This window comes from Neoarius graeffei, chromosome 1 (assembly GCF_027579695.1).
Source record: "Neoarius graeffei isolate fNeoGra1 chromosome 1, fNeoGra1.pri, whole genome shotgun sequence".
NCBI classification, from domain to species: Eukaryota; Metazoa; Chordata; class Actinopteri; order Siluriformes; family Ariidae; genus Neoarius; species Neoarius graeffei.
The window spans coordinates 40,921,877-40,946,916 of NC_083569.1; the positions used below are offsets into that span (position 1 = coordinate 40,921,877).

The 25,040-nt window shown below is 42.6% G+C and overlaps 1 protein-coding gene across 1 annotated transcript; it reads left to right on the forward strand.

Annotated features, from left to right (window-relative positions):
• Positions 1-90: 90 nt before the first annotated feature.
• Positions 91-23,937, forward strand: LOC132884899 (neuropilin and tolloid-like protein 1). The gene is made up of 9 exons (XM_060918949.1): positions 91-115; positions 559-621; positions 712-846; positions 948-1,196; positions 11,571-11,612; positions 11,693-11,820; positions 15,298-15,526; positions 15,658-15,771; positions 23,432-23,937. Exons 1-9 carry the CDS (start codon positions 91-93, stop codon positions 23,935-23,937), a joined length of 1,491 nt encoding a protein of 496 aa, XP_060774932.1.
• Positions 23,938-25,040: the final 1,103 nt, after the last annotated feature.

Below are 25,040 nucleotides of genomic sequence, written 5' to 3' on the forward strand. Positions count from 1 at the left end.
AGCTCGGTCTTTGCTTTATGATTGCAATAAACTGCTGAATGTACCGTATGAATGAAAGGAACTTGAGGTTTGTGCATCTGGTGTTGAAGAATGGTTCCGAGAACTCTGCTGCTCGGTGAGTTGATGTGAAATGGACACAAACAGGCTCGTGTGAATTTCTGGGAGAAAAGTAGATAAAGGCAGAAGTTTGGCAGTGATGTGCTGAGATTGTTTCATTTTTGATACGCAGTCAAACCACATACAGTGTTGAATGAACTCTTCTGGTGTTTATAATTACAAGAGTCTTTTGGCCAAGCTGGACTTATCTGAACGCTGCAGGTGCTTTAAACATTGCTGTGTATTAAAATCGACTACATTTGAAATTCTTAGTCTTTTTTCTGAACAAACCTGGCTTTTTTTAACCTCATGCCTAAGCCAAAATATGCTTTTTGCTTTATTGCACTGACATACAGTATATCACAGTTGCCGCATGTAAAATCGCCTCTTCGTCTACTGTATTGCAGTTTATCATCGAACATGGCAAAGTTTAAGAAATTAAATTATTCCTGTCTTGCTTAGTTTTTGCAGTTCTCCTTAAACCTGGGTTTTCTGGAACACTAACAGGTTCAAAGAGGACGTCAGGTAATACTTATCAACCTCCATTCATTTTCATTATTTTCACTTACTGTTTATTTCTATAATACCTTAATACCTGGGAAACTTGTATTTCAGTTAAAAACAACTCCGGGGTGATGCCAGAGGGCCTGTGTGGTGTCTGGGTTAAAGAACCTGATGGAGGTTCTTTCACGTCTCCTAATTATCCTGAGAAATATCCTCCTGATAGAGAATGCACATACATAATAGAAGGTTAGCGTGTTATACCAGCTGGTCGATTTTAGTAACTGTGACTAGCAGGCTCTGTGTAACCCTGTCTGCCTCTTATACTGTCTATCCCTTGTGCTTTGTAGCATCTCCGAGACAATGCATTGACTTGTACTTTGATGAACAGTACGCCATAGAGCCATCTTGGGAGTGCAAGTTTGACCACATCGAAGTTCGAGACGGCCCTTTCAGCTCTTCGCCCATTATCGGTCGATACTGTGGGCAGCAGAGCCCGATGTATGTGAGGTCCAGTGGGAGATACCTTTGGATTAGATTTGTTGCGGACAGTGAACTTGAGGCCATTGGGTTTTCTGCAAGATACAATTTCACTCAAGGTAAGGGAAGAGTTCTGAAGAAAGCCAGAGGTATTCAAAGCTAACTTATGTGCACAGTCCCAACAAAGGACCTGACTCCAGTAATGCAGCACAATCAGCAGCAGCCAGTGTCATAGGACTGCTACGTAGTGAACTGTACTGTACTGACTGCTATGTCGTGAATCATGGAAACCCTATATTTCATTGAAAATAGCACAAAGACAACATCTCGAATGTTAAAACATAGAAATTTTATTGTATTTTGAAAAATATATGCTCATTTTGAATTTGATGCCGAGGGATTTGAACAGATTATAGACTGTCAGCAATCTAAATAAGCAGACAATTTCTAAATCGGCATAGATGAATATTTAATCTCTGATGCACATTTACATTTTCAAATCCTAAAGCTTATAATCTAGTAACAACATGGAAAGAAATGCAAAACTAATTTGGCTAATACGATAAGGGTGAGAAGTGAAAGTGGGGAACAATCCAGTTTTATTTGCTGAAAAGATTGAAAAATAATACAGTATTGATTTATAAATGTGCCCAGAAGTGAGCACTATTAGATGTAGTTTGCTTTTATCCCTTTTGACCTGAGGGAAAAGGTTGCATGTGCCTTCATTTTCGTCTCGTCTCGTCTCGTCTCGTCTTCTTCTGCTTATCCGGGGCCGGGTCGCGGAGGCAGCAGTCTGAGCATGGAAGCCCAAACTTCCCTTTCCCCAGACACCTTGGCCAGCCCCTTGGGAAGAACACCGAGGCGTTTCCAGGCCAGCCGAGAGACATAGTCCCTCCAGCGTGTTCTGGGTCTTCCCCGGGGCCTCCTACCAAGGGGACATGCCTGGAACACCTCCCCAGGGAGGCGTCCAGGAGGCATCCGAAAGAAATGCCTGAGCCACCTCAGCTGATTCCTCTCGATGTGGAGGAGCAGCGGCTCTACTCCGAGCTCCTCCTGAGTGACTGTGCTTCTCACCCTATCTCTAAGGGAGCGCCCAGCTACCCTGCGAAGGAAACTCATTTCGGCCGCTTGTATCCGCGATCTTGTTCTTTCGGTCATTACCCAAAGCTCATGACCATAGGTGAGAGTCGGAACGTAGATCGACCGGTAAATTGAGAGCTTCGCCTTTTGGCTCAGCTCCTTCTTCACCACGACGGACCGGTAAAGCGACCGCATCACTGCAGAGGCTGCACCGATCCACCGTCAATCTCACGCTCTATCCTTCCCTCACTCGTGAACAAGATCCCGAGATACTTAAACTCCTCCACTTGAGGCAGGACTTCTCCACCAACCTGGACAGGGCAAGCCACCCTTTTCCGGTTGAGAACCATGGCCTCACCAAAACCCTTATGGATAAAAGACCAAGGACCGTGACGTCGCCCGGTATGACGCAGCCAGGGCCCCACCCTGGAGCCAGGCCTGGGGTTGGGGCTCATATGCGAGCGCTTGGTGGCCGGGCCTTTGCCCATGGGGCCCGGCCGGGCTCAGCCCGAAGCGGTGACGTGGGCCCGACCTCCTGTGGGTTCACCACCCACAGAGGTAGCTGTAGGGGGTCGGTGCAGTGTGGATTGGGCAGCAGTCGAAGACAGGGGCCTCGACGACCTGATCCCCGAACACAGCGGCTAGCTGTTGGGACATGGAATGCCTTCATTTTGTGAAGAAAAAAATTCTCTAAACCTCCCATTGTTTAGATCAAGTTATTATCTATAATCACTTACCGTGATAACCATATGCTTAGAGTGGTGCTCGAAAGTTTGTGAACCCTTTAGAATTTTCTATATTTCTGCATAAATATGACCCAAAACATCATCAGATTTTCACACAAGTCCTAAAAGTAGATAAAGAGAATCCAGTTATACAAATGAGACAAAATATTCTACTTGGTCATTTATTTATTGAGGAAAATGATCCAATATTACATATCTGTGAGTGGCAAAAGTATGTGAACAGCTAGGATTAGCAGTTAATTTGAAGGTGAAATTCGAGTCAGGTGTTTTCAATCAATGGGATGACAATCAGGTGTGAGTGGGCACCCTGTTTTATTTAAAGAACAGGGATCTATCAAAGTCTTATCTTCACAACACATGTTTGTGGAACTGTATCATGGCACAAACAAAGGAGATTTCTGAGGACCTCAGAAAAAGCGTTGTTGATGCTCATCAGGCTGGAAAAGGTTACAAAACCATCTCTAAAGAGTTTGGACTCCACCAATCCACAGTCAGACAGATTGTGTACAAATGGAGGAAATTCAAGACCATTGTTACCCTCCCCAGGAGTGGTCGACCAACAAAGATCACTCCAAGAGCAAGGTGTGTAATAGACGGCAAGGTCAGAAAGGACCCCAGGGTAACTTCTAAGCAACTGAAGGCCTCTCTCACATTGGCTAATGTTAATGTTCATGAGTCCACCATCAGGAGAACACTGAACAACAATGGTGTGCATGGCAGGGTTGCAAGGAGAAAGCCACTGCTCTCCAAAAAGAACATTGCTGCTCGTCTGCAGTTTGCTAAAGATCACGTGGACAAGTCAGAAGGTTACTGGAAAAATGTTTTGTGGACGGATGAGACCAAAATAGAATTTTTTGGTTTAAATGAGAAGCATTATGTTTGGAGAAAGGAAAACACTGCATTCCAACATTTAGAACCTTATCCCATCTGTGAAACATGGTGGTGGTAGTATCATGGTTTGGGCCTGTTTTGCTGCATCTGGGCCAGGACGGCTTGTCATCATTGATGGAACAATGAATTCTGAATTATACCAGCAAATTCTAAAGGAAAATGTCAGGACATCTGTCCATGAACTGAATCTCAGGAGAAGGTGGGTCATGCAGCAAGACAACGACCCTAAGCACACAAGTTGTTCTACCAAAGAATGGTTAAAGAAGAATAAAGGTAATGTTTTGGAATGGCCAAGTCAAAGTCCTGACCTTAATCCAATCGAAATGTTGTGGAAGGACCTGAAGCGAGCAGTTCATGTGAGGAAACCCACCAACATCCCAGAGTTGAAGCTGTTCTGTACGGAGGAATGGGCTAAAATTCCTCCAAGCCGGTGTGCAGGACTGATCAACAGTTACCGGAAACGTTTAGTTGCAGTTATTGCTGCACAAGGGGGTCACACCAGATACTGAAAGCAAAGGTTCACATACTTTTGCCACTCACAGATATGTAATATTGAATCATTTTCCTCAATAAATAAATGACCAAGTATAATATTTTTGTCTCATTTGCTGAATTGGGTTCTCTTTACTTTTAGGACTTGTGTGAAAATCTGATATTGTTTTAGGACATATTTATGCAGAAATATAGAAAATTCTAGAGGGTTCACAAACTTTCAAGCACCACTGGAGTATAAATAACCTTATGATGGCAAAATTGTGTGTGTGGTTTTTAAAAAAAATCACATTTATTTAGATTCAACCAGAATAACAGAATTTACAGTGTATCAAGATTCATCTGGGTGCTGTGTGTTTTGGCTGGGTTAATCCAGTATCCAGACCCATTATTTGTATGTGAGGGGGTGGAGGGTAGTGATTTGTCGCTTATCCCTGTTAATGAAAGCTTGTCTTTCGGAGAGTACATTTTGCCCCCTCTCTCTGCCTCCAGCTGTGTGCTTTTATCTGCTTTAGGTTTTACAAGGGGTGTAATGGTGACGATGTACTTGACATCCTGTACAGCAACTGTCAACTTCATCAACTTTCAACAAATGAGTGAACACAGCAATATGTGTCTCGCATGAATATATAATATTTAAATTCACACAGCTTTTTATTGTCTGAAAACAGGCTTGAAATACATTTGCCTACATTTGCTACAACGAACAGTGAATCACTGTTTGATCTGTTCAATTTGCAAAACATTTTGTCAGTTCACAATCTAACGAGAAACCAAACTGTCTTTTCAGTGTAATGTGTATACTGAAGCATGGCTGTTTGCGCTGTCAAAAATATTGTAGAATAATGTGTCTTCTCAGTTTAATCCTTTATTTGTCTTTTTTTTTTGCTGTCTGGGTCAAACTCAGTTGAGAGCTTACAAACCCTGAGCATTAGCCCTCTCATGCTGTTTCTAAAGCCTGATATAAGTCTTATTCGTTAATGTTCTTGCATTTAACAAAAACTAGAACTCCACACACAATGTACACTCACCAGCCACTTTAATAGGAACTTGTTCTTGATTCTAAGATTCCTGTTCTTGGCTGCAGGAGTGGAACCCAATGTGGTCTTCTGCTGTTGCATGCTGAGATGCTTTTCTGCTCACCACGGTTGTAAAGAGTTGCTACGAGTTACTATATCCTTCTGGCAGCTTGAACCAATCTGGCCAGTTTCCTCTGACCTCTCTTATCAACAAGGCGTTTCCACCCACAGAACTGTCACTCACTCAGTGTTTTTTGTTTTTTGCACTGTTCTGTGTAAACTCTAGAGACTGCTGTGTGTGAAAACCCCAGGAGATCAGCAGTTTCTGAAATACTCAAACCAGAGGGTGGCATGGTGGTGTAGTGGTTAGTACTGTCGCCTCACAGCAAGAAGGTCCGGGTTTGAGCCCTGGGGCCGGCGAGGGCCTCTCTGTGTGGAGTTTGCATGTTCTCCCCGTGTCCGCGTGGGTTTCCTCCGGGTGCTCCGGTTTCCCTCACAGTCCAAAGACATGCAGGTTAGGTTAACTGGTGACTCTAAATTGACCGTAGGTGTGAATGTGAGTGTGAATGGTTGTGTGTCTATGTGTCAGCCCTGTGATGACCTGGTGACTTGTCCAGGGTGTACCCCGCCTTTCGCCCATAGTCAGCTGGGATAGGCTCCAGCTTGCCTGTGACCCTGTAGTACAGGATAAGCGGCTACAGATAATGGATGGATGGATAGTCCATCTGGCTCAAACCAACACCTATGCCACAGTGAAAGTCACAATATGAAATCACAATTTTTTCCTATTTTGTTTGTTTGAAGTGAACATTAACTGAATTTTTTTCTTGATTTGTATCTGCATGATTTTAAGCATTGTGCTGCTGTCAAGGGATTGGCTGATTAAGGGATTGGTTATTATTGGTTGTTATTATTATTATTATTATTATTAAGGGATTGACTGATTAAGGGATTGGTTATTCTCATCTCATCTCATCTCATCTCATCTCATTATCTCTAGCCGCTTTATCCTGTTCTACAGGGTCGCAGACAAGCTGGAGCCTATCCAAGCTGACTACGGGCGAAAGGCGGGGTACACCCTGGACAAGTCGCCAGATCATCACAGGGCTGACACATAGACACAGACAACCATTCACACTCACATTCACACCTACGGTCAATTTAGAGTCACCAGTTAACCTAACCTGCATGTCTTTGGACTGTGGGGGAAACCGGAGCACCCGGAGGAAACCCACGCGGACACGGGGAGAACATGCAAACTCCACACAGAAAGGCCCTCGCCGGCCACGGGGCTCGAACCTAGACCTTCTTGCTGTGAGGCGACAGCACTAACCACTACACCACCATGCCACCCACTGGATTGGTTATTATTATTATTATTATTATTATTATGCCAATCCCTTGATTGCTGTCAAGGGACTGGCATAAAACAGCAGATGTATGGGTGTTCCTAATAAAGTGTCCAGTGAGTGTACATTAATTCGAAAGATCAAAAATTTTTATCTGACATACTTTTGTCATTTTAATTAATTATTATATTTACTAATTTAGAATGGTTTAAAAACACATAATACACACATCTTTACTTTGGTTTTTGGTAAATATAAACTTCACCCCGGTCCTGCATGCACACTCACTGTTACATCTGCATATTGAATAATCCGTGTAAAGATAAGAAACCATGAGAGGATTAGTGAGAACCCCTAGATGATTTTTAAACTGAACCATCAGTTACAGTACACTCATTCTGTGTTAGAATGAATAATTTATCATAATATATGCAACGTACTTGACCATCATTTTAACCCTTAGACTGCTAAGAATGAAACATAAAAATACAGATAAAAGTTATACACTGAGGAATGACGCATGCTGAAGACTCTTATTTTGTTATTCCACGACTTTTACCATAGGAAATCTAATCTGTATGATAGGAGGATTATTAAACATGACTGTGAGGCAGCAGGACCTAATTTCTCCTTCTTTAATCCTACATATAACAGTTAACATGAAAGCAAAAGTAGGTGAATGTACCGGGAAACTAACAGGAGAATTTTCAAGGTTAGGTGAAAACTGTACGAATGTATGATTTCATGCTAAATAATTAGAGCTGTATATTTACACACTTGTATGATACAGTGCAAAAATTTTAAGCACATATCAAGAGCTTCTGGAAATATACTTATTCAAATTATGTAAAACTAATCAATTTAATCAAAATCAATTAATTCTGTTCAGTACATTATTAAAAATTTGTCTGATTGGAGGTTCCAGGCATCTTGGAAAACTTGCCACAGTTCTTCTGTTGATTTTGGCTGTCCCTGCCTTTGGTTTCTGTTGCCCCTTTTCCACCAAAGCAGTTCCAGGGCTGGTTCGGGGCCAGTGCTTAGTTTGGAACCGGGTTTTCTGTTTCCACTGACAAAGAACTGGCTCTGGGGCCAGAAAAACCGGTTCCAGGCTAGCACCAACTCTCTGCTGGGCCAGAGGAAAGAACCGCTTACGTCAGCGGGGGGTGCGGAGATGTTAAGACCAACAACAATAACAAGACCGTGAAAGATCGCCATTTTTAAGCGACGAGAAGCAGCAGCTGTACAAACGCGAAGTCATCCATTATTATTATTGTTGTTGTTGTTGCTGCTGCTGCTGCATCTTCCGTGTTGTTTTTGCTTCGATATTCGCGCCAAGGTTTATGCAAACATAGCGACGTAACTGACGTATACAACGACATAACTGACGTATACAGCGATGTAATGACGTGGCTTCCCTTAGCACCGCAAGCTATGGAAAAGCAAACTGGTTCTCAGCTGGCTCGCAAGTTGAACGAGTTATGAACCAGCACCAGCCCCGAACCAGCCCTGGAACTGATTTGGTGGAAAAAGGGTATTCTTGAACACCAAAACAATTTTTTAAATTTGCTTCCTCCGATGATGCCACAGCCATCCATGGCTGCTAATCTCGAGAGCAAAGCTGGCCATGCGGTATCCTCTGGGTGGTAGGGATGGCATATTTGCTCTCCTATATCAATCACAGTGGCACTAGCCAATCATGGTTATCTGAGTTCATGTATGCAGAAGGCAGATAGTGCTTTCCTCAAAGTGTGTTATGCTGCCTTGTGATAGCAGCATGAGAGCAATAGTTCAAAAAGATGTTGTTAGCTGGCTTCATGTGAGAAAGCATGTGTTAGCCTTCAACCTCCCCAGTTGGTAGCTGTCATATGATAGGTGAGAGCTGGCAGTTGGGTGAAAGTGACCAAAGTGTGAAGGAAATGGTGTAAAATCTGCTTTCTCCAAATGATTTTAAAACATAAGGCATAAAAAAATGATACAAATATAAAATAATTCTTGATGGTGCACTTTTTTCACATACTATTTATTATGCTGGTATGTGATTTGGGACAATACACAGCTTTTTATTTACAATCAGCAATAAGATGAGTGAAAGGAGCCTGGAGAAATGTCCAGTCCTGCTTCAATGAGGCAAATAAAAGCTCCATTTGTCCCTATAATCTCAGGATAAATGTCTGCATTCAGTGATCCCCAAGCTGCTCTCTCAAACTGAATAAGAACAGTGTGTTTCTCCGAGGACAGCATTAAAACCAAATACAACTGATTCAGCTCAGGGGTTCAAGACGTTACATAGTGAATCTACATATTTCTGCCTCATATTATTGCCTCTACTCTGAGCCTCTCCCCCTGTCTCTAAGGGTGAGCCCAGACACCCTTCAGAAAAAGCTCATTTTCACTGCTTGTATCTTTAATCTTGTTCTTTCAGTCACTACCCACTGCTTGTGGCCATAGGTGAGTGTAGGAACAAAGATTGACCAGTAAATTGATAGCGTCACCTTTAGGCTCAGCTCTCTTCACCACAACAGACTATTACAGCTTCCACATCACTGCATAAGCTGCACTGATCTGTCTGTCAATCTCTCTCCATTCTTCTCTCACTTGTGAACAAGACCTGGAGATACATGAACTCCTCCACTTGAGGCAAGGACTCATCCCCAATCCAGAGTGGGCAATCCACCCTTTTCCAGCTTAGAACCATAGATCTGGAGGTGTTGATTCTCATTCCAGCCACTTCACACTCTGCTGCAAACCACCCCAGTGCAAGCTGGAGGTCACAGCTCAGTGAAGCCAATAGGTCCACATCATCTGCAAAAAGCAATGATGCGAATTTGAGCACACTGAACCAGACACCTCCACCCCTTGGCTATGCATAGAAACTCTGTCCACAAAGGTTATGAACAAAATTGGTCACAAAGGGCAGCCCTGGTGGAAACCAACACCCACAGGGAACAAGTCTAACTTATTGCCAGCAATGCAAACCAAGCTGCCACACTGGTTTTACTGGCCCATTACAGTGGGTCCAGTTCCCTATACTCCTGAAGCGCCCCTACAGGACACCTAGAGGAACCTTTTCCAAGTCCACAAAGCACATATTGACTGGTTGGACAAACTCCCATGCACCCTCCAGTGTCCTTGTGAGGGTAAAGAGCTGGTCCAGTGTTCCACAACCAGGACAAAAACTGCATTGTTCCTCCTGAATCCAAGGTTCGACTAGTGGACACCCTCTTCTCTCCAGTACCCTGGCATAGACCTTCACAGGAAGGCTGAATAATATGATCCCTGAGTATGATTGAACATCCTCCAAACATACCCCACCCTAATCTGCCAATCCAGAGGCACTGTCCCTGACTTCCACACAATGATGAAAAGGCATGTCAACCAAGACAGCCCCATAACATTCAGAACCTTAAAGAACTCAAGACAGATCTCATCCACCTTGGGACCCTGCCACTAAAGATTTTTTTTAACCTTCTCAATGACCTCAGCCCTCGTCATGGGAGAATCCCCCTCTGAGTCCTCATATTCTACTATCTCTATGGAAGGCATGTCAGTGGGATTCAAGAGACCCTCAGTGTGTTCCTTACACTGCCTGATTTTGTCTTCAACTGAGGTCAGCAGCGCTCCATCCCTGCTGTATACAGTAGTGGCAAAGTACTACTTCCCTCTCCTGAGTCATCTGATGGTTTTCTAGAATCTCTTCAACTGAAAGTCATGCTCCATGGGCTCACCGAACTCCTCCCACATCTGAGTTTTTGCTTCCGTAACTGCCAAAGCTGCATTCCGCTTGGCCAGTTGGTATCAGTCAACTGCCTCCAAAGTCCTACAGCTAACCAAGCTCAATAGGACTCCTTCTTCAGCTTGACAACTCAATCAACGCTTTACCACTGGTGTCCACTACTGGGTTTGGGGTTGCTGCTGCAACAGGTACCAACAACCTTACCGCCACAGCTCCGTACAGCTGCCTCAGCAATAGAGGTGCAGTATGCCCCATTTGGACCCAATGTCCCTCAGAATGTAGTCAAAGTACTGCCAGAGGTTGAAGATCTTTCAGACAGGAGCCTCTGTCAAACGTTCCCAGCCCACCCTCACTGTAGGTTTGACAGGCCTCACTAAGGGTCTGTCTGGCATCCTCCCTTGCCATCTGATCCAACTCATCAGCAGGTGGTAATTAGTGGACAGCTCAGCCCCTCTCTTCACCTGAGTGTCCAAGACCTATGGTCACAGATCTGATGGCATGACTATAAAATCTATCACCAACCTATGGTTGAGGGTGTCCTGATGACAAGTGCACTTATGAATACCCCTTTGCTTGAGCATAGTGTTCTTTATGGACAAACTGTGCTTAGCGCAGAAGTCCAATAACAAAACACTGTTCGGGCTTAGGTCGGGCAGGCTGTTCCTCCCAATCAACACCCTCCAGGTTTCACTGTCACTGCCCATGTGAGCATTGAAGTCACCCAGTAGAAGAGTAGAACCTCCAGAGGGAGGTTCCCTAACCCTAGGTAAAATTCCATGTCCTTAAAACCAGTTTCAGCAGCTGGGGACTGGACCACCAAGGCCCCTTCCTTTGGCCACTGCCCGATCCACAATGCACTGGACCCATATAGTTACTCCTGCAAGTAGTGGACCTACAGGAGGGTGGACCCATGTGGCTCTTTCAGGCTGAGCCTGGCCGGACCTCATGGGTAAAGGCCCAACCACCAAGTACTTGCCATTGAGCCCCCTCCCTGGGTCTGGCTCCAGGATGGTGCCCCAGTATTCCTGTTCCAGGCAAGTTTTTATGCTTCCTTGAATTCCTCCTTCTCATAGATGTCTTTAGAACATGACTTTTCTTTAGTAATATACTTTATATAATTTTTGCATAATTTTAGAAGATTTCAGATGTAGTGTCTTTCTTTAACACACTGCTGTCTTTGCAGATCCTGAGTTTAAAGATTTTGGAACTCCTCTGTCACTGCCACGTAAGTTCAGGATTATTAGGTAAACACTACATGTGCAGCACACAGCAGTGAATAGATTTGTGATTTTCAGTATATTACAGTGTGTGATTTTGAGATGAGTGGGCCCGAGGGCATCATTGAATCTGCTGTGGTGGAAAAGGAAAGCAAAGCTCTGCAAACGGAGGCTGTGGACTGCAAGTGGTTCATTGAAGCAGCACCTGGCTCAAAGGTAAACTTTCCTCAAATAATACTCATTGACTTACAATCTTAGATTTGTTTGTTGTGTGCACAATGAGTTACATGTCGGGAATAGTCCAAATCAGAGTCAGGTTAGAACTTACTTTGATATTTGATTTGACTCAGTTTTACACTGAATATATCATTAGAATTCAACAAAAATCTCATCTCATCTCATTATCTCTAGCCGCTTTGTCCTGTTCTACAGGGTCGCAGGCAAGCTGGAGCCTATCCCAGCTGACTACGGGCGAAAGGCGGGGTACACCCTGGACAAGTCGCCAGGTCATCACAGGGCTGACACATAGACACAGACAACCATTCACACCTACGGTCAATTTAGAGTCACCAGTTAACCTAACCTGCATGTCTTTGGACTGTGGGGGGAAACCAGAGCACCCAGAGGAAACCCACGCGGACATGGGGAGAACATGCAAACTCCACGCAGAAAGGCCCTCGCCGGCCATGGGGCTCGAACCCAGACCTTCTTGCTGTGAGGCGACAGCGCTAACCACTACACCACCGTGCTGCCCCAGAAATTAATTCTATTAAAAGTAATAATAAGTTGATTTATGAATGATCATAATTACAGTAAAATACAGTAAAGTCATTGAGATTGCTGAAAGGTTGTTTTCTGCTCAATCACAGGCCTATTCAAAAAGTGTATTATTCTAATTCCAGTGCCTGCAGCATGATGATATGTTCTAATGAGTGAGCCAAGGCCATGTTGAATTAAGCAATTTTTTATTCTGGTGTTTTGCATGCTAATGTAATACATTTTATCAAGGTATTCTGAATCGGGTATTGTTACAACACAAATTCTACAGCTGCAATGTGCATCATTTTTTTAATCCTATGTTGTGGTAGACTGGCTGAGGCCAAGATTGTACCCGATCGAGTGTTGTGCTCATTTGCACCTGCAACCTGTATCAATCTTGTACTGATTTGGCTCCAGTCATTTTGAATCATGTATTGTACACTCTGAATGCTGTGTTGTTCACGACGTATCACTTCGTATCATATGTTTTGATTCTTTCTGAATGCACCGTTCATACTGGAAAATTTGGCTCAGTTGATACAAAATATGAGAAGTGTGAGATGTACTGCCCAGTAGAAAATGTTGAAGTGGTACAACCCCGATTCCAAAAAAGTTGGGACAAAGTACAAATTGTAAATAAAAATGGAATGCAATAATTTACAAATCTCAAAAACTGATATTGTATTCACAATAGAACATAGACAACATATCAAATGTTGAAAGTGAGACATTTTGAAATTTCATGCCAAATATTGGCTCATTTGAAATTTCATGACAGCAACACATCTCAAAAAAGTTGGGACAGGGGCAATAAGAGGCTGGAAAAGTTAAAGGTACAAAAAAGGAACAGCTGGAGGACCAAATTGCAACTCATTAGGTCAATTGGCAATAGGTCATTAACATGACTGGGTATAAAAAGAGCATCTTGGAGTGGCAGCGGCTCTCAGAAGTAAAGATGGGAAGAGGATCACCAATCCCCCTAATTCTGCGCCGACAAATAGTGGAGCAATATCAGAAAGGAGCTCGACAGTGTAAAATTGCAAAGAGTTTGAACATATCATCATCTACAGTGCATAATATAATCAAAAGATTCAGAGAATCTGGAAGAATCTCTGTGCGTAAGGGTCAAGGCTGGAAAACCATACTGGGTGCCCGTGATCTTCGGGCCCTTAGACGGCACTGCATCACATACAGGCATGCTTCTGTATTGGAAATCACAAAATGGGCTCAGGAATATTTCCAGAGAACATTATCTGTGAACACAATTCACCGTGCCATCCGCTGTTGCCAGCTAAAACTCTATAGTTCAAAGAAGAAGCCGTATCTAAACGTGATCCAGAAGTGCAGACGTCTTCTCTGGGCCAAGGCTCATTTAAAATGGACTGTGGCAAAGTGGAAAACTGTTCTGTGGTCAGACGACTCAAAATTTGAAGTTCTTTATGGAAATCAGGGACGCTGTGTCATTCGGACTAAAGAGGAGAAGGACGACCCGAGTTGTTATCAGCGCTCAGTTCATAAGCCTGCATCTCTGATGGTATGGGGTTGCATTAGTGCGTGTGGCATGGGCAGCTTACACATCTGGAAAGACACCATCAATGCTGAAAGGTATATCCAGGTTCTAGAGCAACATATGCTCCCATCCAGATGACATCTCTTTCAGGGAAGACCTTGCATTTTCCAACATGACAATGCCAAACCGGGCGGCACGGTGGTGTAGTGGTTAGCGCTGTCGCCTCACAGCAAGAAGGTCCGGGTTCGAGCCCCGTGGCCGGCGAGGGCCTTTCTATGCGGAGTTTGCATGTTCTCCCCGTGTCCGCGTGGATTTCCTCCGGGTGCTCTGGTTTCCCCCACAGTCCAAAGACATGCAGGTTAGGTTAACTGGTGACTCTAAATTGACTGTAGGTGTGAATGTGAGTGTGAATGGTTGTCTGTGTCTATGTGTCGGCCCTGTGATGACCTGGCGACTTGTCCAGGGTGTACCCCGCCTTTCACCTGTAGTCAGCTGGGATAGGCTCCAGCTTGCCTGCGACCCTGTAGAAGGATAAAGCGGCTAGAGATAATGAGATGAGATGAGACAATGCCAAACCACATACTGCATCAATTACAGCATCATGGCTGCGTAGAAGAAGGGTCCGGGTACTGAACTGGCCAGCCTGCAGTCCAGATCTTTCACCCATAGAAAACATTTGGCACATCATAAAACGGAAGACACGACAAAAAAGACCTAAGACAGTTGAGCAACTAGAATCCTACATTAGACAAGAATGGGTTAACATTCCTATCCCTAAACTTGAGCAACTTGTCTCCTCAGTCCCCAGACGTTTACAGACTGTTGTAAAGAGAAAAGGGGATGTCTCACAGTGGGAAACATGGCCTTGTCCCAACTTTTTTGAGATGTGTTGTTGTCATGAAATTTAAAATCACCTAATTTTTCTCTTTAAATGATACATTTTCTCAGTTTAAACATTTGATATGTCATCTCTGTTCTATTCTGAATAAAATATGGAATTTTGAAACTTCCACATCATTGCATTCCGTTTTTATTCACAATTTGTACTTGATCCCAACTTTTTTGGAATTGGGGTTGTACGATGTGACACGTTAACCAATGAAATTATTTGCATACACTGTGCTTATTTTGAAACGGTATAAAATGAGAACTTTGTGATTTTGAGTCGGTTCACTCTGCAGACTGAACTCCACTTTTATTAATTGATTTAATAAAAGTCTCAACTTTTCTGCAACCTCTTTGACTTTGAATCATTTTTGCTTGGGAGAGTTTAAGTTTTGAGAGTTTCCCCGACAAGTCAGGGAAATAAATTCAGCACGGAGAACACAGAGCTGGTGAAAAATGAATGATTAAATAAATCTATATATACCAAGTTTAATGCAGTAGTAATTTTGTAAACTGTATTTGGGATGTATGTCTTGCAGATCTACCTACGCTTCCTGGAGTACGAGATGCAGAACTCTAATGAGTGCAAGCGCAACTTTGTGGCGGTGTACGATGGCAGCAGCTCAGTTGAGCACCTGAAGAATAAATTTTGCAGCACGGTGGCCAACGATGTTATGCTGCTCACATCAGTAGGCGTCATCCGCATGTGGGCTGATGAAGGCAGCCGCAAAAGTCGCTTCCGTATCCTGTTCACCACCTTCACAGAACGTGAGAATGACCTTTGCCAATTTTCTCTAAGCTTAATAACCACACTTTTTACTCTTCAGTGAAAGGACATAACATTTCCATAACACAAAGCTTTCTGCATTAACAGTAACCCTTTCCTTTATATTCTACAGCTCCATGCGAGGAAGATGCTTTCTTCTGTCACAGCAACATGTGCATTAACCACACTCTAGTGTGTAATGGTATCCAGAACTGTGTCTATCCTTGGGATGAGAATGGCTGCAAAGGTATCCTACATGATTAGGTTATAAAATAGTCATAATTAACAGTTATTCCACAAAATCAAGTTGTACATGAGCTAATAGCCGAGTCAGCTATAAGCCATGTGCGACACCCTTACAGAAAAACCACATGAACTTCACATGTGATTTCTCACATGTGAAATATGTGGAAAATGTGTTTAGCACATGGGAAACATGTTATTTGCACATGGGAAACATGTGGTTTTGGCCCAATTTTATGTGAATCACATGCGGGAATGTTTTACACATGTGGTAACATGTTTTCCACATGTGCTCTACATGGATACACATGTGGTAACGTGATCACATGTGAAATACATGGGAAATTCATGTGTTTTTCCTGTAAGGGCGAGATTGAGTGGAATAACTGTTTTATTCTATCCACATTCACTAGATTTTGAGAAACAGAGCATTTTTATTTTTATTTTTTGCAAATTTGATAAATAAAAACTTTATACAAAACGCCAGACAAAATAATTTCCGCTTAGAATGTAAACAAACCGGCGAAATGACTGGAGCAATTTGTGAAAAATGAAACAACAATAATTCTTGAAAAATAAAAGATATGTTCTTACCATAAAATACTTTTATTCCATGTTTTGTTGGTTTTTTTTTCTTCTTCTTCTTTAGGTTTTTTTTTGGCAGTTGGCAAACCAAGGTGGCACGGTGGTGTAGTGGTTAGCGCTGTCGCCTCACAGCAGGAAGATCCGGGTTCGAGCCCCATGGCTGGCGAGGGCCTTTCTGTGCGAATTTTGCATGTTCTCCCCGTGTCCGCGTGGGTTTCCTCTGGGTGCTCCGGTTTCCCCCACAGTCCAAAGACATGCAGGTTAGGTTAACTGGTGACTCTAAATTGACCGTAGGTGTGAATGTGAGTGTGAATGGTTGTCTGTGTCTATGTGTCAGCCCTGTGATGACCTGGCGACTTGTCCAGGGTGTACCCCGCCTCTCGCCCGTAGTCAGCTGGGATAGGCTCCAGCTTGCCTGCGACCCTGTAGGACAGGATAAAGCGGCTAGAGATAATGAGATGAGATGAGTTGGCAAACCAATTTAAAGATGCATTACTGCTACCGACTGTACTGGAGTGTGGAACAGGAGATATTGGTGGGACGACACCTATATTCTTTTAGCTATTTCTGTTTCTTTTAAATACTTGATAACAGTTTTTTGGGGTTTGTTTTCGAGTCAATTTTTTATTTCGTCCTTGGTTGTTCAGCAACATGCTCCGCCATTTTGTTTATCTCTACTCACGGTATACAAGCTGATAGCCTAGTGGTAGAGTAGCCAATCAGACTGTGCAATTGCTCATATCCAGTGAACGTGGATAGAATAATTCCAGATAGTTCACTCAAATGACATCACTCCCAGCGTTTTCCTCAAACTGGACACGCGTTGTCAACATGGTGAACTTGAACTTTTATTAAAATTCTTTTGATTAACTTGCGTATTTTTTGTGGATGTGCCTATTTAATAAAAAGAACATTACACTGTGTAATATCCTCTATTTATAAGTAAGCGGCACTGACTGAAAGGCTTCGTCCAAATCAGTGTAGAGCACATAAAGAAACATCATAAGTAATATTAATAACACAGTAAAGGGTTTAGTATCTTGTCAAAAAAAATTGCACCCAAAGTATACAAATGTAATCAATCTGTAGTTTGGAAGGAACCTGTGTTAAAACAAATCTGCACTGATTATGGCCTCACCCAAATGATCTCAGTGTCACAAATGACTACTATCAGCAAGTTCTGAGGGCTGCAACTGCTTCTTTCATGTCATTTTGTTTTAGGTTCATGTCATTTGCTTTTGTTTACACTACCGTTCAAAAGTTTGGGGTCACCCAGACAATTTTGTGTTTTCCATGAAAAGTCACACTTTTATTTCCCACCATAAGTTGTAAAATGAATAGAAAATATAGTCGAGACATTTTTCTGGCCATTTCGAGCATTTAATCGACCCCACAAATGTGATGCTCCAGAAACTCAATCTGCTCAAAGGAAGGTCAGTTTTATAGCTTCTCTAAAGAGCTCAACTGTTTTCAGCTGTGCTAACATGATTGTACAAGGGTTTTCTAATCATCCATTAGCCTTCTGAGGCAATGAGCAAACACATTGTACCATTAGAACACTGGAGTGAGAGTTGCTGGAAATGGGCCTCTATACACCTATGGAGATATTGCACCAAAAACCACACATTTGCAGCTAGAATAGTCATTTAGCACATTAGCAATGTATAGAGTGGATTTCTGATTAGTTTAAAGTGATCTTCATTGAAAAGAACAGTGCTTTTCTTTCAAAAATAAGGACATTTCAAAGTGACCCCAAACTTTTGAACTGTAGTGTACATGTTTATTCCTTTCTTCATCCTTGTCCTGTCATTGGTGTGTTACCCAGTTGTGTTCACCTGTTCTGTGTCTCACCCTTGGTTAGTATGTCTATTTATCAGAAGAAGAAGAAACCTTTATTTGTCATATGCACACTTCAAGCACAGTGAAATTCATCCTCTGCTTTTAACCCATCTGAAGCAGTGAACACATGTGCGCACACACACACACACACACACACACACACACACACACACACACACACACACACACACACACACACACAGAGCAGTGGGCAGCCACACTAATGTGCCCAGGGACCAGTCAGGGGTCAGGTACCTTGCTCAAGGGCACGGGCGCAGATAGAGGGTGGGACGGGGGGATTCGTTCCACCCAGATTTAAATTCACCTCGTTCGGTCCCCCCCACTTATAGGGAGGAAAAAACATCTATGCTGTCTTTCTTTGCATAAGGCAAACCTCACGGAAAAATCAAAAGACTAATTACTATTCGGTTTATTGAGGTGCACAGCAGGACATACATAGTTGCAACTGCGCAGACTGCACAGGTTGCGAGCTTGAGCTTGGTTGCTATGGTTACCCACAACGAGTTTGACAGGCATATCGGGGACAGCTCCTCCTAGTTCAGGACCCCAGCACGGCATGATGAAGGGTGCCAAAAGGCAGAAAACGATTGCATCGTTTTTTCAAAAAACAACGACTGTAAGTAAACTTACAGTCTTACAGTCTTGACTGTAAGTAAACTTGTAAGACTGTAAGTAAACTTGCTTTTCTTTCAAAAATAAGGACATTTCAAAGTGCCCCAAACTTTTGAACGGTAGTGTGTGTGTGTGTATATATATATATATATATATATACACACACACGCGCACATACACACACACACACACACACACACACATATACACAAAATGGAATCATTTGCTGACAGCTCAGTCCCCCCCAGTTCAAAAATCCTATCTGCGCCCCTGCTCAAGGGCACTTCAGCAAGGCCAAGGCCGCCCCACATTAACCTAAGTGCATGTCTTTGGACTGTGGGGGAAACTGGAGCACCCGGAGGAAACCCATGCAGACACAGGGAGAACATGCAAACTCCACACAGAAAGGCCCTCGCCGGCCGCTGGGTTCAAACCCGGACCCTTCTTGCTGTGAGGCGACCGTGCTAACCACTACACCACCGTGCCACCCACACATTAGCAGGGCTCAACATTAGCGGTAGTCCAACTGGACAGGACAACTAAATGTTCGGTCCGGACAAGTCAAATCCGCATCTGCTTGTCTGATGGGACAAGTTGAATTATTCCCAACTCTCCCAGATAAACTTTGTTAACCACAGTCAGTAAGTGCAGGTTGATTGGAGAGGAGATGGATGTATGTGCAGGAAGTGTGCCTTTATCATAAAAGAAGTAAACAGGCATATAGTCCAAAATGGCAGGCTGAATCAATAACGAGAAACAGGCAAAAGGGTCGAGAGAGGCACAAACAGACTAAACTGGGCAGGACAAGAACGGAAACCAAAACATAGAAACGAGAGCCAATAACCAGGAAGACAATACTGTACAGTACAAGAACAACGGCTCGGTCATGGTGATGAACAACGCAATATTTCACACCGTGTAGGTGTATGTAGCACCCTTTTATGTGCACGCTGCTTGCGCTTAATCCAGGGCTGGTGTTTGTTGTTAGAGGTGCACGTGAGTGATAGTCCGTTGCACATGCCAGTGGGCATGGGTGTGACAACCACTTTCCTTTCATTGAACTAGTAAATATACAATTATCAACACCTTAATGATCTTTTGGCCGTTGTAAAAGCATAAAAGACTTTCAATACATAAATTGCACATGTATAATTACCCAAACTTCCACTGGGAAAAAAATGAGTTGATTCCCGATTACTTGGCGTATCAGATCACGTAACACCGTTCCACAATTATCAACATCCAGATGGTTATTTATTTTAAAAAAAAAATCGATATGTGGTATTAAGTTAACAAAACATAGGTTTTATTTAAAATTAGTTTTCCATAGACTTATATTTAGTACAAAATATCTTTTATATACAGTGGTATGCAAAAGTTTGTGCACCCCTGGTCAAAATTGCTGTTACTGTGAACAGTTAAGCAAGTTGAAGATGAAATGATCTCCAAAAAGCATAAAGTTAAAGATGACTCATTCCCTTTATATTTTAAGCAAAAACAATTTTTTATTTTCATCTTGTGCATTTTCAAAATGACAAAAAAGGAAAAGGGCCCAAAGCAAAAGTTTGGGCACCCTGCATGGTTAGTACCTAGTAACACCCCCTTTGGCAAGTATCACAGCTTGTAAACACTTTTTGCAGCCAGCTAATAATCTTTCAGTTCTTACCTGGGGGATTTTCACACATTCGTCCTTTCAAAAGGTTTCCAGTTCTACAAGTTTCCTGGGCTGTCTTGCACGCACTGCTCTTTTGAGATCTATTCACAGATTTTCAATGATGTTTAGGTCAGGGGACTGTGAGGGCCAGGGCAAAACCTTCAGCTTGTGCCTCTTGAGGTATTCCATTGTAGATTCTGAGGTGTGTTTTGGATCATCGTCTTATTGTAGGACCCATCCTCTTTTTAACTTCAACTTTTTTACAGATGGTGTGATGTTTGCTTCCAGAATTTGCTGGTATTTATTCAAATCCATGCTCCCCTCGACCAATGAAATGTGCCCTGTGCCACTGGCTGCAACACAACCCCAAAGCATGATCGATCCACACCCATGCTTCAGAGTTGGAGAGGTGGTCTTTTCCTGGAAATTGGCACCCTTTTTTCTCCAAACATACCTTTGCACATTGTGGCCAAAAAGTTCTATTTTGATTTCATCAGTCCACAGGACTTGTTTCCAAAATGCATCAGGCTTATTTAGATGTTCATTTGCAAACTTCAGACGCTGAATTTTGTGGCTAGGATGCAGGAACGGTTTTCTTCTGATGACTCTCTCATGAAGGTCATACAGTATTTGTTCAGGTGTCGCTGCATAGTAGAACAGCGCACCACCACTCCAGGGTCTGCTAAATCTTTCTGAAGGTCTTTTGCAGTCAAACAGGGGGTTTTATTTGCCTTTCTAGCAATCCAACGAGCAGTTCTTTCAGAGAGTTTTCTTCATCTTCCAGACCTCACCTTGATCTCCACTGTTTCTGTTAACTGCCATTTCTTAATAACATTACGATCTGAGGAAACAGCTACCTGAAAACACTTTGCTACGTTCTTGTAGCCTTCTCCTGCTTTGTGAGCATCAATTATTTTATTATTCAGAATGCAAGGGAGTTGCTTAGAGGAGCCCATGGCTGTTGATTTTAGGGACAAATTTGAGGAGTCAGAGAATTTGTACAGCTTTGAAATCTGCATCATCTGACCTTTCCTAATGAAGAATTTGAACAAGCCACAGCTCAATAAGCTAATTAAGGTCTGGAACCTTGGTAAAAGTTACCTGAGAACTCAAATGTATTGGGGCGCCCAAACTTTCGCATGGTGTTCCTTTTCTTTTTTCACTCTACAATTGTACAAAACAAAAATAATACACAAATCTTCCATAAAACGCTGAAAAGAAACATGTCGTCTTTACCTTTATGGCTTTTGGTGATCAGTTCATCTTCTGCTTACTTAACTATTCACAGTAACAGACATTTTCAGTAAGGGTGCCCAAACTTTTGCATGCCACTGTAAATATATGGATGTCGGTGCTGACGTAAATGAGGAAGTAATTCTAATGTTTGTAAACAAATGAACTGATAATGTTTAACCTGTGACAAAAAATCTTTGTGTTCCACTTTCTAAGTATTTTCATAGATCACATTTTGTTAATCATTCGTTGTTGTCTGCATTAATTTCTAGTTTTGTAGTTTACCAATAAATGTCAACAGGCAATTGATATTATAACCACATGAACATCCAGGTCAAAGGTCGCATGTCATTCCTCGAACGAAACTATAAAATGTCTCTTGATATTATAATATGCGGTAGAGATTTACAACAAACTGCAATATATATATATATATATTTTTCGAATGGAACAGAAAAATCTGAATATTTCAAGCATGTATTTTTTTTCTATGCTAGGAATTTAATTCTGGTCTAATTCTACAACTATTTCTTGCAACAGGATTCCAAATACTCTATAAACATTCCATTCTGTTCTGAATCAGGAAAAATTATTATAAATCACAACACTTTTTTAAAAATTTTTTTAAAGTACTTCATCTACTTCAATGTTACACAAAGGTCGATCCATAACAGTTGTAAATGTCACTTAATTCCACAGGGCGTCGATAATGGTGGACACCGGTGAAAGTGATCACTGTTATCGGCACCTCACGCGACTTCTCAAACGTGCGTTTAGATACAAAATGGCGACTGTCAAATGAAAGACTAAGAAACAAAGCAGGTTTCTACAAGGAGATCATGAAATATCAGTGAATTTGATCAGTAAAAACATGTCCATGATCTTTCCACCATGCTTACCTGCGACAATAACGTCCAGGTTTTTCTCAAATTGCTGATCGTGCTAAAAAAAAAAATTCCATCTCGGGTAATGACAAGCTCAAAGGGCGAGGGCGGGTCTTCCGGTTGATTAATTAACCAATAATAACTGCTGTAACTGAAACTCACCTTTGTAAAATTGTTTTTTATTGGTAAATCTGAAAAGGTGTCGATAATTATGGACTGTCGATAATTGTAGCCGCCGCTCTAGTAATAAAAAGGTCATGGTCAGGACAAGTAAAAAATCTTGCTGCTTGTCCGACTGGATTAAGATGTTAACGTCGAGCCCTGTTTATACTCTGTCATTCCATAGTACCTTTGAAAGGCTTAATTGTGCATTCATGTTGGTTAGTCAAAGCCTTGTTTCTCTCGTGCCCTGTTTTCTAGTTTTCTGATTGGGATAATGGATCGTCTTCGTTTTATGCTGTCTCCTTCTGTTTTTACTCCCATTTCGGACTTTGTAGGTTATTCTTGGGTCCAAGCAAATAAATCCTATTGAGTGTTCACACTTGTGTCCTACCTTCACGAGCCACACGTAACACACAAAATCCTGGGTTCTGGCCAAATGTGAACAGAGCTTTTCCATAAAAGCACTTCAAGCTGAAACAGCTTTCAGTTTATTAATGTTGAACCACTTTTTTTCCCCTTCACACCACCACCCGGTTTCAGTATCCAGGCTTCAGAAATGCATCGCTCCTATTTTGAATATGCCACGTGGAATCAATTAGTGGTTTTGACTTCTTGTGGACTTCTTTAAAGTTTTCAAAATTTTTGACAATACTTTATTGATTTGTCTTGCCCAGAGAAAAGGAAAGCCACCATCTTGGACAAGCTGGACCACACCAACATGACCATAATTGGGGTGACCTGTAGTGTCGTGCTTGTCCTGCTCACAGTGTCAATCATCATCCAGGTCAAGCAACCGCGCAGGAAGTACCTTGTGAGACAGGATGAATTGGACCCGGCACTGTTGCCTGAGCCCCTTGAGCCACCACATTATGAGCTGTGTGCTCTAAGGAGCATGGCGTCTACTGAGGACTTCCCTGGGCTGCGTCGCTCCTCCTCCAAGTGCATTCACGGGCACCACTGTGGCTCTCAGGCATCCAACGACAGCCGCACTGACCTGAGCCTGGGTGTCCTCGCTGAGACAGCCAGTAACTCATGCAGAAGCATCGTGGTGATGAAGCACAGCCACTCACTCGAGGACACTGAGGTATGTGAGCTAGACGATGAAATGGAGGATGAGAACATGGAAGAGCAGCCATGGAGGACTGTCAACGGACATGAGCATTCGGTCCATGTGCAATGAATTCTGACAGAGATTGTCACAGATGTGTATAGGAGACTGACCCCAGGGCAGAATGGAGACCTTTTTAACCAAGTCTGTTAAAAAATATTTTAGGAGCTTCCCTACAACGAATATTGACAAGTGTTAAGTGATTTAATGTCCTCTTTATAAACATGAAGAAATACTGTGATATACCATATTACACACACACAAAATCCCTGGCCACTTTATTAGGAACACCCATCCACCTGCTGTTGTACGCAGTTCCCTAATCAGCCGATCCCTTGACAGCAGCACAATGCATAAAATCATGCAGATACAAATCAAGAGCTTCAGTTAATGTTCACTTCAAACATCAGAATGGGGAAAATTGTGATCTCAAAGTGTGACTTTCACTGTGGCATGGGTGTTTGTGCCAGTTTACACAGAATGGTGCGAAAAACAAAAAAACCTTGGGTGGGCACCAGTTCTGTGGGTGGAAACATTTTGTTGATAAGAGAAATCAGAGGAAAATGGCCAGGGGTGGGTTTCCCAAAAGCCTCTTAAGGCTAAGAGCATCTTAACTAGGAGAGACAGTGTTCGTCATGCTGCTTGCTCTACCATTTAACGATGATCTTTGTGCTACGATGCTTTTGGGAAACTCAGCACAGGGGTGGGTTTCCCAAAAGCCTCTTACTGCTAAGAGCACCTTAACAAGGAGAGAAGAGTGTTCATTGTGATGCTCGCTCTACCATTTAACGATGATCTTTGTGCTAAGAAGCTTTTGGAAAACCCACACCTAGATTGGTTCAAGCTGCCAGAAGGATATAGTAACTCGTAGCAACTCTTTACAACCGTGGTGAGCAGAAAAGCATCTCAGCATGCAACAGCAGAAGACCACACTGGGTTCCATTCCTGCCAGCCAAGAACAGAGATCTTAGAATCAAGAACAAGTTCCTATTAAAGTGGCTGGTGAGTGTATATAGTTTGTTTGTCCCATCATTCGTTTTATTCTTCACTTGTGGTTGTGAATTGAAAGAGTGATACTGGTTGATATTTGTTTTTGTGCTACTTGGTTTTTTTTATGTTCTGCATTTGATCATCATTGTGTCTGTGAATACTCCATCCATCCATCCATCCATCCA

Bases quoted from the DNA above. Each gene is read 5' to 3' on its own strand.
- LOC132884899 (XM_060918949.1), top strand. From the start codon at position 91: ATGGTTCCGAGAACTCTGCTGCTCG. The intron at 847-947 runs GTTAGCGTGTTA...TGTGCTTTGTAG, and splicing joins ATGCACATACATAATAGAAG to CATCTCCGAGACAATGCATT. The intron at 1,197-11,570 runs GTAAGGGAAGAG...CTGTCTTTGCAG, and splicing joins AAGATACAATTTCACTCAAG to ATCCTGAGTTTAAAGATTTT.